The sequence below is a fragment of the Vanessa tameamea genome, chromosome 24 (genome assembly GCF_037043105.1).
Source record: "Vanessa tameamea isolate UH-Manoa-2023 chromosome 24, ilVanTame1 primary haplotype, whole genome shotgun sequence".
Lineage (NCBI taxonomy): Eukaryota > Metazoa > Arthropoda > Insecta > Lepidoptera > Nymphalidae > Vanessa > Vanessa tameamea.
This window is the reverse complement of record NC_087332.1, coordinates 5,205,878-5,218,353: the sequence shown is the minus strand read 5'-3', so window position 1 is coordinate 5,218,353 and position 12,476 is coordinate 5,205,878. Positions and strand designations below refer to the sequence as shown.

Genomic DNA, 12,476 nt, shown 5'->3' with positions numbered 1-12,476 from the left:
ATATTTCATAAGAAAATTAAACTTAGGCACATAAAAATGTTCGTATGGCGTATTAACGCGTTCCGTATTAGTTGCCACGTGTTAAAAATAAAGAACAAACAGTAAAATAGTTTAGCAATACTAGTATTTGTCTATTGGCAAGTACAATATAATAAAAATATACGTTTACATGCAACTTTAGACGGTGTATTACAAGTCGTTTACTTCGTTTATTTCCTAAATATGTAAAGAGTATTGAATTGTTATTTATTAATTTTTGTTTTTAATTTAATTAAAGCAACATATTCCGTTTGATTATAATGTAAAACTGATCAATTAAAAACCAAATTAAAAAATATAGTATTCATTTATTTATAGAAGCTGCTATTATTAAAAAAAAAAACTTGTCATCGCAGAATAATGATTTTTTTAAATATTCTAGCGCAATAAAATAAAAGAATTATAAGTTATCTTATAAAAAAGGTAGAATAAAAATACACAACAGTCAATTACGTGTTTATCACATGCCATATGTACTGTAAGTACAACCGTTACAAGACGTTTCGTCACACGATTTACGTTTAAAAAAATAACGTTATTTTTAACAATTTCTAAAAATTTATATAACTTGTTCAGAGTCGTTAGTACTGGAAACGACATCAGTTGTATTCGAAGTCATTGCACTTCTATATAATTTTAAATTCGACTCTGTGTAATCTAGAATTTTCCTACTCGAATGTCTAATGTATAACATTTGTTTGTGATATATTTTGAGAGCTCCTTTGATTGTGATATACGTCAGACCACCTAGTATGGTTCGGTGGAGGTTATTTTGGACTGAACGGAAAAATATTTTGCCGATTAATGTTGAAATTGTCGGTAATAGCAATGCGGAACAAAATATTCTAGTTGGTGATAAATTTGAGTTTCCATTTTGATTTGCGTTGTTATTTTGTCCTGATACGATCGCACCTCTGTCACCCTCCACGCTGAAATAATACAGAAAACACTGTTAATTTGTTATTATACTAAAACGAATATATTAGACTGAAAAATACTAGTTCTGCGGGCCCGTCTGGGTAGGTACCAACCACTCATCATATTTTCTAGCGCCAAGCAGAAATACTTAGTATTGTTATGTTCCGGTTTGAAGAATGGCTCAGCCAATAAAAAAAAATACAATTTGCGATAACTTCAATCTGTTCTTAGGGTTTTTTTTTAATTCTAATATATAATATACAAGAAAAATTTAAATATGAATTGGAAAAAATAAATTTACATTTTCGCACGAAAGCAAGATTTTTGTTTTTACATTTATAATATTAGGAATCCTACTTAAATTTTATTTTAATATTATCTATATTTATATATTTGACTAATTAAGGTAAACGAGTACTTATACTTATTCCGAACTATAAATACTTCATATTCATAACATAACATAAACATATAATGTTCAACTTCATATTCATGATCATAATTTTCATCATTCAATCATAATTTATTTTCATTTTCATTTTTCATTTTCATAATTTTACTAGCTAAATAAAACTACCGATTCTTCTATCGGTTGGAGGGTTAAAAACGTGTGAATAGTTTGTTCTATTGTCTATTGTTGTTCTATTGTCTATTTCTACAACTCCGAAAGGTAATTCTAATTGTAATAATTTATTTACAACGATTGATTTTAACAATCAAAACTATAGAATTTTTGAATTAATTATACTTACAATATTTTTCAATAGCCTTTTTGGTTTTCAGAATGGTTATAAATGCAAGAAAGATCGGAATAACGTCACAAAATTAGAAAGTACCCGTAGCCAATCCGATTTATTTTAAGCATATCATAAAAGGATCCAGTAATGTACGAGACAATACTGAGAACGGAACAGATAACCCGCCTAAATAGTCTTCTCAAGAAAGGATAATTACATACGTAGGGTCGGGCAAAGGGCATGTGCTTTGTATGAAAGCATACGAATGCCCAGAGCAAACAGGCAAAACAACCAATAATCCGATTGACTTGAGATATAAGGATAGTTTTTAAAGCCCATATCTATATAGAACACATTTGTAAATAAATGCGGATGGTATAACCGTTCAGGATAAATTCTGAGTGATTTGTTGGCTCTTAAACGTGTAAAACACACACCTGTATATTAAGATGACGAAGACGGATACGGATTCTCTTGTATACGAAATGGGCTTATAATAAGGTTGTTCATATTCATTTCTAAAATCTAAAAAAACATTTACTTACCAATATTCAAAATAAAAAATACCTTGGTTCAGAATAGATAATATCATGACATAAGAAAGAGATGATCTGAGGTTCTAAAACTTAGATCCCCAATACAAATTAGTATTTAATTTTCTGTATTACCAAAACTCAGCAAATCAAAATTGTATAAGTTTTGTTTTTTGTACTCACTTTCCAAACGGTAGTATATACGCAAGAGCTGGGATCTTCGCACAATATTTTCTCAAGAAGAGAAGCACCGAGTCCTCCCAGTTGTACATCTTAGCGCTGATCAGCGTTACTGGTATTGTTGGTAACAGGACGAGTAGCACCAGAGGATCGGCTGACTCCATCATTTCTAGACCTTCTCTATGGCCAACCACCTAAAAATATATAAGTTATTTATTACGTAAGACTATTTTCGCTTGTTTTTGACCCCTCCCCCCCATTATTAGAAAAAATAAGAACAGGCCGACCCCCTCCCCCTGTTTAATATTTATTACGTATGTACATAAGAATCTAAAGGAAAAAATGAATACACGTTTAGTTTATTTCAATGTATATGTTTCAAAGAAACATTTTTTTTTAATAAATAATCTTTGAGCATTTTTTTTATCTTACGTAACAACTATCGAGTCTCCTTCCACCCTCTTGTAAGAAAACATAAGACATGGTCGACCCACTCCCCCCTAAATCGTCTTACGTAATAAATGAATGATACGCTTATAAATTCTTAATATAACTGTTTAGTGATAGAATAATTGTCAAGAGTTGAGGTCCGTAGAAAGGCATGATTACGGTAATTCGTTTAGAAACGTGGATTTAACCGAGAAAAACCGGTAACAACACTCGCTCTTTTATTACAGCCCATTAATATTAATTACGTATACTATATTTCAATAGCAGCATGAGCATCAACAAATATAAAACTTATTTTCTATACGATTTGCTCATAAAGCTGGGCTTATTAATATTACAAAGTTCCTCTTCAGTATTCGATCAGTTCCTGTGTATTTATAAATAAAGGTCAGTAACTACTGACATCTAATTCAATTTTACTTTCAAATAACTTCGCCTCCATTTAAAATGCCAGAATTGCACGTGACATTGGCGAAATACGCTATTTTGGCACAAATAAAAAAAATGCAAGAAAGAAAAAAGTAATTTAAATCTCGACCAATTATATTATGTCAATTCAAGACCAAAATTGTTAAGTATCGGTACCATTGGAATTTGTGTTTGTGTGTGTATTGTGTGTGTTCTATTAAATTTAAACAATCGTAATTTAAATTATTTATACAGATTATATTATTTCCTATCAATATATTCATATATTGAGAGATCGTTATTATATGTTTCGTATGAGGCTGAAAATTTGAAATTGTTAATCTTATTTGAGTTTCGTTTTTTTACTATTTTTTTTTTGGAAATGTTCATGTTTTCATTTGTCATGCATGTGCTTTTAGTATAAGTACTTTCACTGTTCATTTCTTTACTTTCTTTAAAAAATTAGAAAATTTGTAAAACAAAGACATAATAATGTAATTCTAAATTTACGAAACAAAGACATTGTAAAATTCCTTATATCTATATTATCTGTTCGGCAAACAAACAACAGACTCATCAACTAAAAAAAATATAAAATCTTTCGAAATAGTTTTAAACATTGTAAACATTTAATACAATAACTGTATACAGTATAATAAACATGTTAAGTGGTTAAACACGAGTTTAACACAATATTAGAACACAACGGTAAAGGCACGTTATACAAACAGCCAACACGTTTAATAACAACAAAAAATTCGGTACGTTATGGAAAATCGAGAATCATTAGTACTAATATTTAGTCTGTACTTTGTACTTCGTTTTTTTTTTATTTTTTATAAAAAAATACTTATTATGTTATTTAAGATGTTACTTCCGGATAAATTACCGCCCATACCTCCGATTAAATTAAATATTGGTATACATATTATGTATTTCGACGCGCGGATAACGAATGTCAAAGCACCAACAAATTTTATTTTCAAGATCAAATCGAAGAATCATTAGCTTTTTTTCAATGTTTGCGTTTATTGCGATAAATATTTCTGCTATACATACCTAAAAGTTTCTAGTAAAAAATAATCAATGTACAATATACATAAATGACCCGCCGATAGTATCGAATAATTGTTTACAAATTAATACATTTAACAGGCATCGCAAGACATAACGCGCATCAGCTCTTTATGAATATTTATTAAATTTGACAATGGCCTAACCGTAACCAATCACACTAATCAAAAATTCAAGTTCAGACACTGTAAGCTGAAACAGTTGCTATTGTTATGTTAAATTAAAAATATATAAATAATCCTGTCAACAAACAAACCACAAAGTTGGTTCAATTACATTTTATGTCCAATCTTATTTTTCAGTAATTAAATAAGCTTCAAAAAGATTACATCCGAGATGGGCGAGTGGTTTAACACCTCATTCTTACACGAAGATTACCAAACCCAGGCAAGCAATTATCCACTAAAATGTCATATGCCTATTTTGTTTTTAATATTTATCCCGTGCTCAGCGGTGAAATCATCGTGAGGCAACCTAAACAACATGTACTGAATGAAAATCTGTCCCTTGTGTACCCACTAATCCACATTGGAGCATCGTGGTGGAATTAGACCCTAATCTTCTCCTCAAACCGAATGAAAACCATAGCCAAGCAGTTCCTACTGCGTTAAAAATGTTACTTTACTATAAAAAAGCTATATTTGTAAAAAAATAAATATTACGTGCGTAATCACACTGTTCCTAATAAACTGTTTTCATTGCGTTACGTATTATTCAAAGATATTGCTCATTAATAAGAAAACCAATTAATTTGTATCCAATTATTAATGAAATCGCTATACCCTAAATATATAAGTACTTATAATACTCTGATAAACTACTCTCAATAAAACGCTGATATCGAACGCAGATATTGAATAATTATTCCGAGATTAACAAATTTATTTTCATTACACTTTTGCGATATAATATATTCTATATAGATTTTAAAGACAAAAAAGAAATATAATATTTTATGGGTTCCAATTATATATATGTGAGTCTCTTTGTTCCATCATAACTTTAAAACGTCTGACAAATTTGGATGTATTGGGATTTAAATAATTTTGTCAAACCTATTATTATATCATTCCGATTATATAAAAAAAAATATTTGAATTGATTTAAATCTTCTTTTGGTTTTAATAAGACATCATTATTTATTTTCGAAAATGAGATGAGTACATCAGAATTTCTCTCAACACTCATGAGTTTACTGAGATATTAAATAAAACAAGCCATCTGCAGCCAAACTAGGAGACCTATTCATCAGCTGTCAGCGCCTTATCCCAACGGTCATTTATCAGAATTAGTTACACATTTTCTTGTAAATATCTAACTAAGCCGCTCCTTTCTCTTGTGTAATGCATGTGTGCAATGAACGTGTTGTGTAATGTGTGTGTAAAAGTAAGAATGTGTGTGTTCGTTTGTGTTTTGTTTTTATTTACTCTAGATAACACAAAATAAACGAGGTTATATGTTTGACGCATAAATGACTCGAAAACGAGTAGATCAATTAATACGAATTAAACTTAATTGAGTCTCCCGCTAATCACAGTTTTTCTTTCCTTAACGAACTATGTACTATAAAATGAAACACGGAAAAAGACGAAAAAAAATGTTTTACAATAAGACTACCATAAATGTGTCCTTTCTTGCTTTACATTTTATTTCTCAATAACATAACAGGCGACAGATGATGTCGATGAATTAAACTGCGTTATATTTATAGAGAAAAATATTTATAAGTTTGCCCACTTCCCCCAATACCTTTAGATCTGATTTGAAACACAGTATGAATCTTTACCAAAATAATAAAATGTTAAATTTATCATATAAACATTTTCTACAAATAAAATTTATCGTATGCACGTTTCAATGTGAACTACTACTATATACTACGTTCGTATATATTTAACGATATTTCAAAATAGTCTATAATGAAATGACTCGAAGTTTACGGTTAATCTGATAGCTTGTTTTGTATACAAATGACGATGATATTCCGTTTATGCACTTGTCACTCGCTAGTCGAAAGTCTAATTAGCCAAAGATGAATATTATTACGCAACCTAGATAATAATAATTATCATGTTAAACTTTAAACGTTTAGAGATACTTGTATATAATTGGCAAGCAATTAAGAAAATTCAGAAAAATACTATAATATGTATAGTACAGTAAAAAGTTTCAATGAAGTATACAACTTTAGTAAATAAATGTTTAAATAGCCAAAGTTTTAATAACAATGCCCTTTGGCGTAGCCAGGGGAAAATATGAGTAGAATGAATTAATATTAATTACTATTAAACCCAAAACAAGGCCTTGAAAATATCAACCTTCAGTTAATTTTCATGTTTTGTATCAACAGAGCAATCTCAGTATCTACAATGATTATAAAATGTATCAACTAACCTGCATAACAGTAACAGCACCATAAGTAATCGCTATCCAGTATATTGAGCCTAGTAAGACACCGCCAGCTATAAACGGGCTTATTTTATATGTGATCTCTTCCAAAGCATCGAGTAGTGCAACAAAAGCGCCCATCGAAGGAAAGACAACAATATATTCTGCTTTACACTGAGGACACAATACTTTTCTGCTTATATTTCCACGTTGTTTCTCATCTACCCACCGCTGGAGACAACTCTGATGAACCTGGAAGGATTATAAAATTTAAGCTTATAAAAAATACTTTTTAATATTTGAATTACTACAATAGTATGTATGTGTTATTCAAAATACAAAAATAATTTTAATTTATAATGTAAATTTATATAAAGATATATATCTGTAACATGGTTTTTTTTTTTTAAATAGCAAATTATGAGCCAAATCTGGTGTTATAAACATATCGAACAAGTCAACCAAATTACACAGTTAACATTAATTCAAATATTCATACTGTAAGATCAATATATTTCCCTATATCTCATAACACAATCAAAGTTCATAATTTTTTTATACATTTATTTTATGGCTGAGTTGTACTGATAGGACACAGATTATTTGAAAGTGGGCTTATATATGCTCTTTGTTTGAAAAAAACAACAACAAAGATATATAACACACTCCACAAATATACTTTTATTCTACATGGAGACTAACTTGGTGCTCTAAGTGAATAGATAACAAGAATTGCAATCTTGAAATAAAAATTTCACAACAAAAAAAAACACATATCTGATATATAAGTGAATAAAATCCAGACAAGGAAGACATTGATTTATTTGTTTTAAATGCATTGTTAGCCTGAATGCAAAACATCCTATCAGTCAAGAGTTTTTAATATGTCAAAGAACTTTCTCACAAAAATAATTTATAAAAGAGACTAGACTGTTCATAAAAAAGTGAATAATTGTGCATAATACTTTACAATATACAATAATATAAAAATGCAGACATGACAATATATGCATTTAAAAGAAATAACTTACTTTACACCAAGAACACTTAAAATGTAATTGTTTATGTATAATCTTATCCATAATTTTACTAAATCATATAAAAATTTTCTGATTACATTTTGATAACAATTTTTGAAATCAGTACTTAATTAGTACATGTCTGTGTCAGAATCAGGTCTCATCAATTTTGCCGACCGGCAAATGGGCCACCCTATGATGAGTAGTCAACACTGCCCTAAGATATTGACAGTACTGGTACATGCACCCTCCAAATGGGAACAAAAAACTAAGTATTGCAACATTGCAGTTAAAGAATATGAGCGGATCTTTCCTACCTAGACATGCTTACACAAAGTTTCTTATTTAGTAGGACTGTACCATACTCAATGAACTAGCTGAATACACTATTAAAGTGTGATTTTTTTTGTTTGTAATGAAAATGCTTCAAGATTTTGCATGTGACTGTTCATCTCTAACTTTACCCTCTTGAAGAGTAAAAAAGCTAGCTTTTTTATCATTTATCCATCCTTTGGACTAAAATTTGCTTCATACCAAATTTCATCAAAATTAATAAACAAAATTATTTTAAATACTATAAGAATGGATTTAAGATAATAACTTTTTAAAGTATAAACTTTTAATTGTTTCAAATATTAATAATGATATTTTGTAAAATTTTTTTACTTCAATTATATTATATAAATTAATATATTTATTTATAACATATTGTAAAATGACCTTCAGACTTCATAATAACATGTTTATTATATTTACTTAATTACAAATAAAAATAGTCTTTATTTATTTTAAAATAAGGTTCAATATTTTAATCAAAATCATATATTTTAGTTTACACTGGGGGAATAGATTGGGTTGTCACAATAGTGATTTCTGTTTATGCAGAAATTAAGATGCTAAAAAAACACCAGGGTATTTAGTATTAGGATAATAAGTTACTAGGATTACTGAACATAAATGTGTATTTATAATCTATAATTTATAGCATATATTTAAAATTAAAAAAAAAACAAGTCCAAAATAAATACTGAGAGGTAAATCAATCTACCAACAAATTCATAATATAATATCATCAGTAACATCACTTTTTTTTTGTCCAATTTTGAAAATGGTTCTAGTTATTGGCATTTAAATAATTAGGTAAATAACTTATATGATTCATTAATAGAAAAGATAACAATTATTACAACAACATTTACAGCAGATAGTTGTCCCAAAATTCCGACTGATTGAACATTATTAACATCAAATATGTTTTCTACATTTTTTTTAGAATTTGTAAAAATTACTTGGCTGTACTACGTTATATTGTCACTTATAAATAAATAGATCGCAAATATTTTTTTATTGCTTTTACTCACCCATTTCGTAGTGCCAATGCATTTACATGGCTGAACCCAAGCAGCGAGCCTATCATCGGCCTCCGTGGCGAAACAAACCCAACAAGACTTAGCATTTTCATCTTCTGGAGATTGCAACGCCTGAGTATTAACTCCTTCTGAACCTTGCTGTCCAAAAACTGCTTTGTCCTCACTAGGCATTATAAATTGCGTATTTACACAGGCGAAAAACGGATAGTAATACAAAAAACTCTAAGAATTAATATTAAGGGGTTAAAATATATTGTGGAAACAACACTATAATTATTAAAACAAACTTATTAGTCAAATGGTTGGTCTCTGTAATGTATGACTTTTGAAATCAATGTGTTTTTCGTTTTCGTCACCGACAGGTCGTCAATCAAGACGACAGTTCGACTTCGACATAACTTTCCTTTGATAATCTTTCAATTAACTTGGCACTTGACAAGTTGTCAATGGCTTATGGCACTATTTCATTTTTGTTGTAGTTTTTATATCTTGGAAAAAGCAAATATATTGCACCATACAGTTCTTAGTACACATGTATATTTTCGAAATGTTTAGGCTCTATACTAACGCTTTGCTTTCATTATAATTTAGCCTTATCTTATATATAGATATGTCTCTTGCTTTTTTTAAATACATAATAGTAGAAAAATGTTTATTTCATATTTTATATGACGACTAATAGTTTAATTTAAACAAATTAAAAAACGAGATTATAAAGAAATATTTTTATCTGCGAATCTTTATCCGCGATAACCTCATCGACAATTAAAACTGTCAATTATCCAATGTCAAACACTTGATTTTTTTGTGGTTTTTATGTGTACTCAGAAGGCACAGATTATTTCGTGATACCTCATGTTATATATGTCTAACTTCGTGTTCCAACTGTCATCTGTCACTGTCTAGGCAGTAGAGTACTGTGTAACTGTGTAGAAACTAGAAATCGACTTGCAACTTTGGGCAAACGTCTCCACAAAGTTGTAGTATGAATAAAAATGTGTATTAAATATTTCACGAAATAACTATATGAAAGACTTAATATTAAATAGTGTAAAATATTCATCGATTTTAACATTGGAGAATTATCCTCCATTCAAGAATTTAAAGTAAGGAATTCCAAGAAATAATGTAAGTATATTTTCTTTTACAACATTTAGTTACTTAGTTGTAATGCATAAAGATGTGCGTATTATCTTGCTCTGCAATTAATATAAGTTACTTTATTGTATGATCATAAGGATGACATAACTTAGCATCAAAAATTACCTCGAAGTACCTTTTACATTTCCAAATGTTTTACATAATCAACGTTTCTTGCCTTCTTAAAAATGCCTTCTTAAAAAAAGTTACAGCAATGGATGTGACTTTTTTGCCAATTTCAAATATAATACTTTAGAATGCTTATACTCATCCTATCCTTTTAAGTGTTACATAGTAAGAAAAAAAAAATGTACATGAACTGGCCCAGGGACCTTAAACAGACAAAAGCAATCATCTCATGAGTTATTCATACTTTGTGTTGTTTATTATCTACTATCAGACTATCTTAGATTTTAAAATTGAAGTAGATTAAAGTCAAGTATTGGTTCATCAAGACAAAATGAACCTGTTCCATCATTGACAACTGTATTCTTAATTTGTCTGGTTGTATTTGATATCTTCCCGGTAAAAACGAATTTTGGAATTAACCTGAAACTCCAGTGCAGTAATTATTTCTATAATAATCCAGATTAAATAGAAAACCAAGTTATTGAAGGTAAGCAATTTACATTAGATCCATTTAAAATGAACAAATATTTAGTAGTTTCTTTTTTTAATTTTTGAATCGGCTCTACTACAAAAAGTATTATTTTCTGTCATTTTTTACACCTATTCTTTGGTAATATTTTCTTTTTAATTTTTATTATTATACATCAACTGAAAACAAATAAAAATTGAAACAAAATTGCTTTATATTTTCAGAACCTGTGGATGAACAATGCAATGAAACACTATCTCCATTAGCTACTAAGTTGAAAATATTGATATGCAAGTGGCAGAAGGATTGAATAATATTTTTTAGAATAACCTTCAGGTTACACACCATGAAAAAACAGGACAAAATATCCAAAAAGCATAACTTATCATCTGCGGCATATTTTAAAGATATACTATATTACGATATACAGTGTAATGATTAATTTGAAGAAAGTTCTACCCAGATATCGATACACTTAAATTTTCAATGTCATAATTATCTTACAATAACGAATTCTGTTCTGAACACGATTCGTAAATCGATTCAGTACAATCTTTGAAATGGATTGATACTCAATATATATGTCTTTAAGAAACTGAACGAATGATGCTAACATGATGGGTAAGCCCTGTAACTGTATAAAAAGAAACTAATTAACAGAGTAACAGAAGCTCGAATATTTTATTAAGTTTCGAATATTTTGATGTAAAATAATTTGTTTGAGAGGAGACTACCAAAACGAGAAATTAACTAACCTCCAGTGTTTATGACTCATTGTTTTGTTTAATAAATTTCTCAAATCAAAATGTTCAAGATGAAGTTTCATTTTTAAAAACAAACATTGGTCCTGCTCAGAATCACACCAGAATTGTTTCTTTCGCTTATTTATATGCAGTGAAAAATTATAACAAAGGCATTGCTCTCCCATTAGAGGGACACATCCAAAATGAGGGTACACATGCAGATCATTCTTGTTATAACAAAATTATAACCCTGATTTTTATTTTGATCTCATCCATTACAAGAAACCATGATTTGTGACTGATTCTAATATATTAACACTTCATTTTTTTATATTTGTGCTTTATATATACTTGGACTGCCAAAAAGGCCACCTGATGGTTAGTGCTTTAACAGTATGGGATCTTTTAATCAGCTGGCCTATGAGCTGTCACTCAGTAGAGCAGGCTATAGTGCTTTACTTGGTGGTAGGCTTTGTGCAAGTCTGGGTAGGTACCACCCACTCATCAGATATTCTACCGCCAAACAGCAGTACTCCGTATTGTTGTGTTCCGTTTTGAAGGGTGAGTGAGCCAGTGTAACTACAGGCACAAGGAACATAACATCTCAGTTTCCAAGGTTGGTGTCGCATTGGCGGTGTAAGGAATGGTTAATATTTCTAACAGTGCCATTGTCTATGGGCGGTGGTGATCATTTACCATCAGGTGGCCCATTTGCTCGTCCACTTAACGATATCATAAAAAAGTGCATTTCCATTCATTTAATATTGTTGTTATTAAAGTAATTAACAAGTTGTCCGCGTCGCCCGCGGCTTCGCTTGCGTTGTAGGGTTTCGTCTACACGTGTAAGGCACAAAAAGTAGCCTGTCTTCTTTCTTGGGC

The 12,476-nt window shown here is 29.7% G+C and overlaps 1 protein-coding gene across 1 annotated transcript; it reads right to left on the bottom strand.

Moving 5' to 3' along the window:
* Positions 1–372: 372 nt before the first annotated feature.
* On the bottom strand, positions 373–9,536 carry LOC113402706 (E3 ubiquitin-protein ligase MARCHF5). Its single transcript, XM_026643014.2, has 4 exons — positions 9,108–9,536; positions 6,734–6,979; positions 2,411–2,601; positions 373–968 (listed from the first exon to the last, which is right to left on the bottom strand). The coding sequence occupies exons 1-4, from the start codon at positions 9,285–9,287 to the stop codon at positions 599–601; spliced, it is 987 nt and encodes a 328-aa protein (XP_026498799.1). The 5' UTR covers positions 9,288–9,536; the 3' UTR covers positions 373–598.
* Between the last annotated feature and the right edge of the window lie 2,940 nt (positions 9,537–12,476).

What these genes read in the sequence shown, in the direction of transcription:
- LOC113402706 (XM_026643014.2), bottom strand. Translation starts at nt 9,287, where the DNA reads ATGCCTAGTGAGGACAAAGCAGTTTTTGGACAGCAAGGTTCAGAAGGA. An exon ending in GTGCTGTTACTGTTATGCAG is followed by an intron (nt 2,602 to 6,733) that starts GTTAGTTGATAC and finishes ATATATTTTTAG; the next exon opens with GTGGTTGGCCATAGAGAAGG. An exon ending in TATATACTACCGTTTGGAAA is followed by an intron (nt 969 to 2,410) that starts GTGAGTACAAAA and finishes GTATTATTTCAG; the next exon opens with CGTGGAGGGTGACAGAGGTG.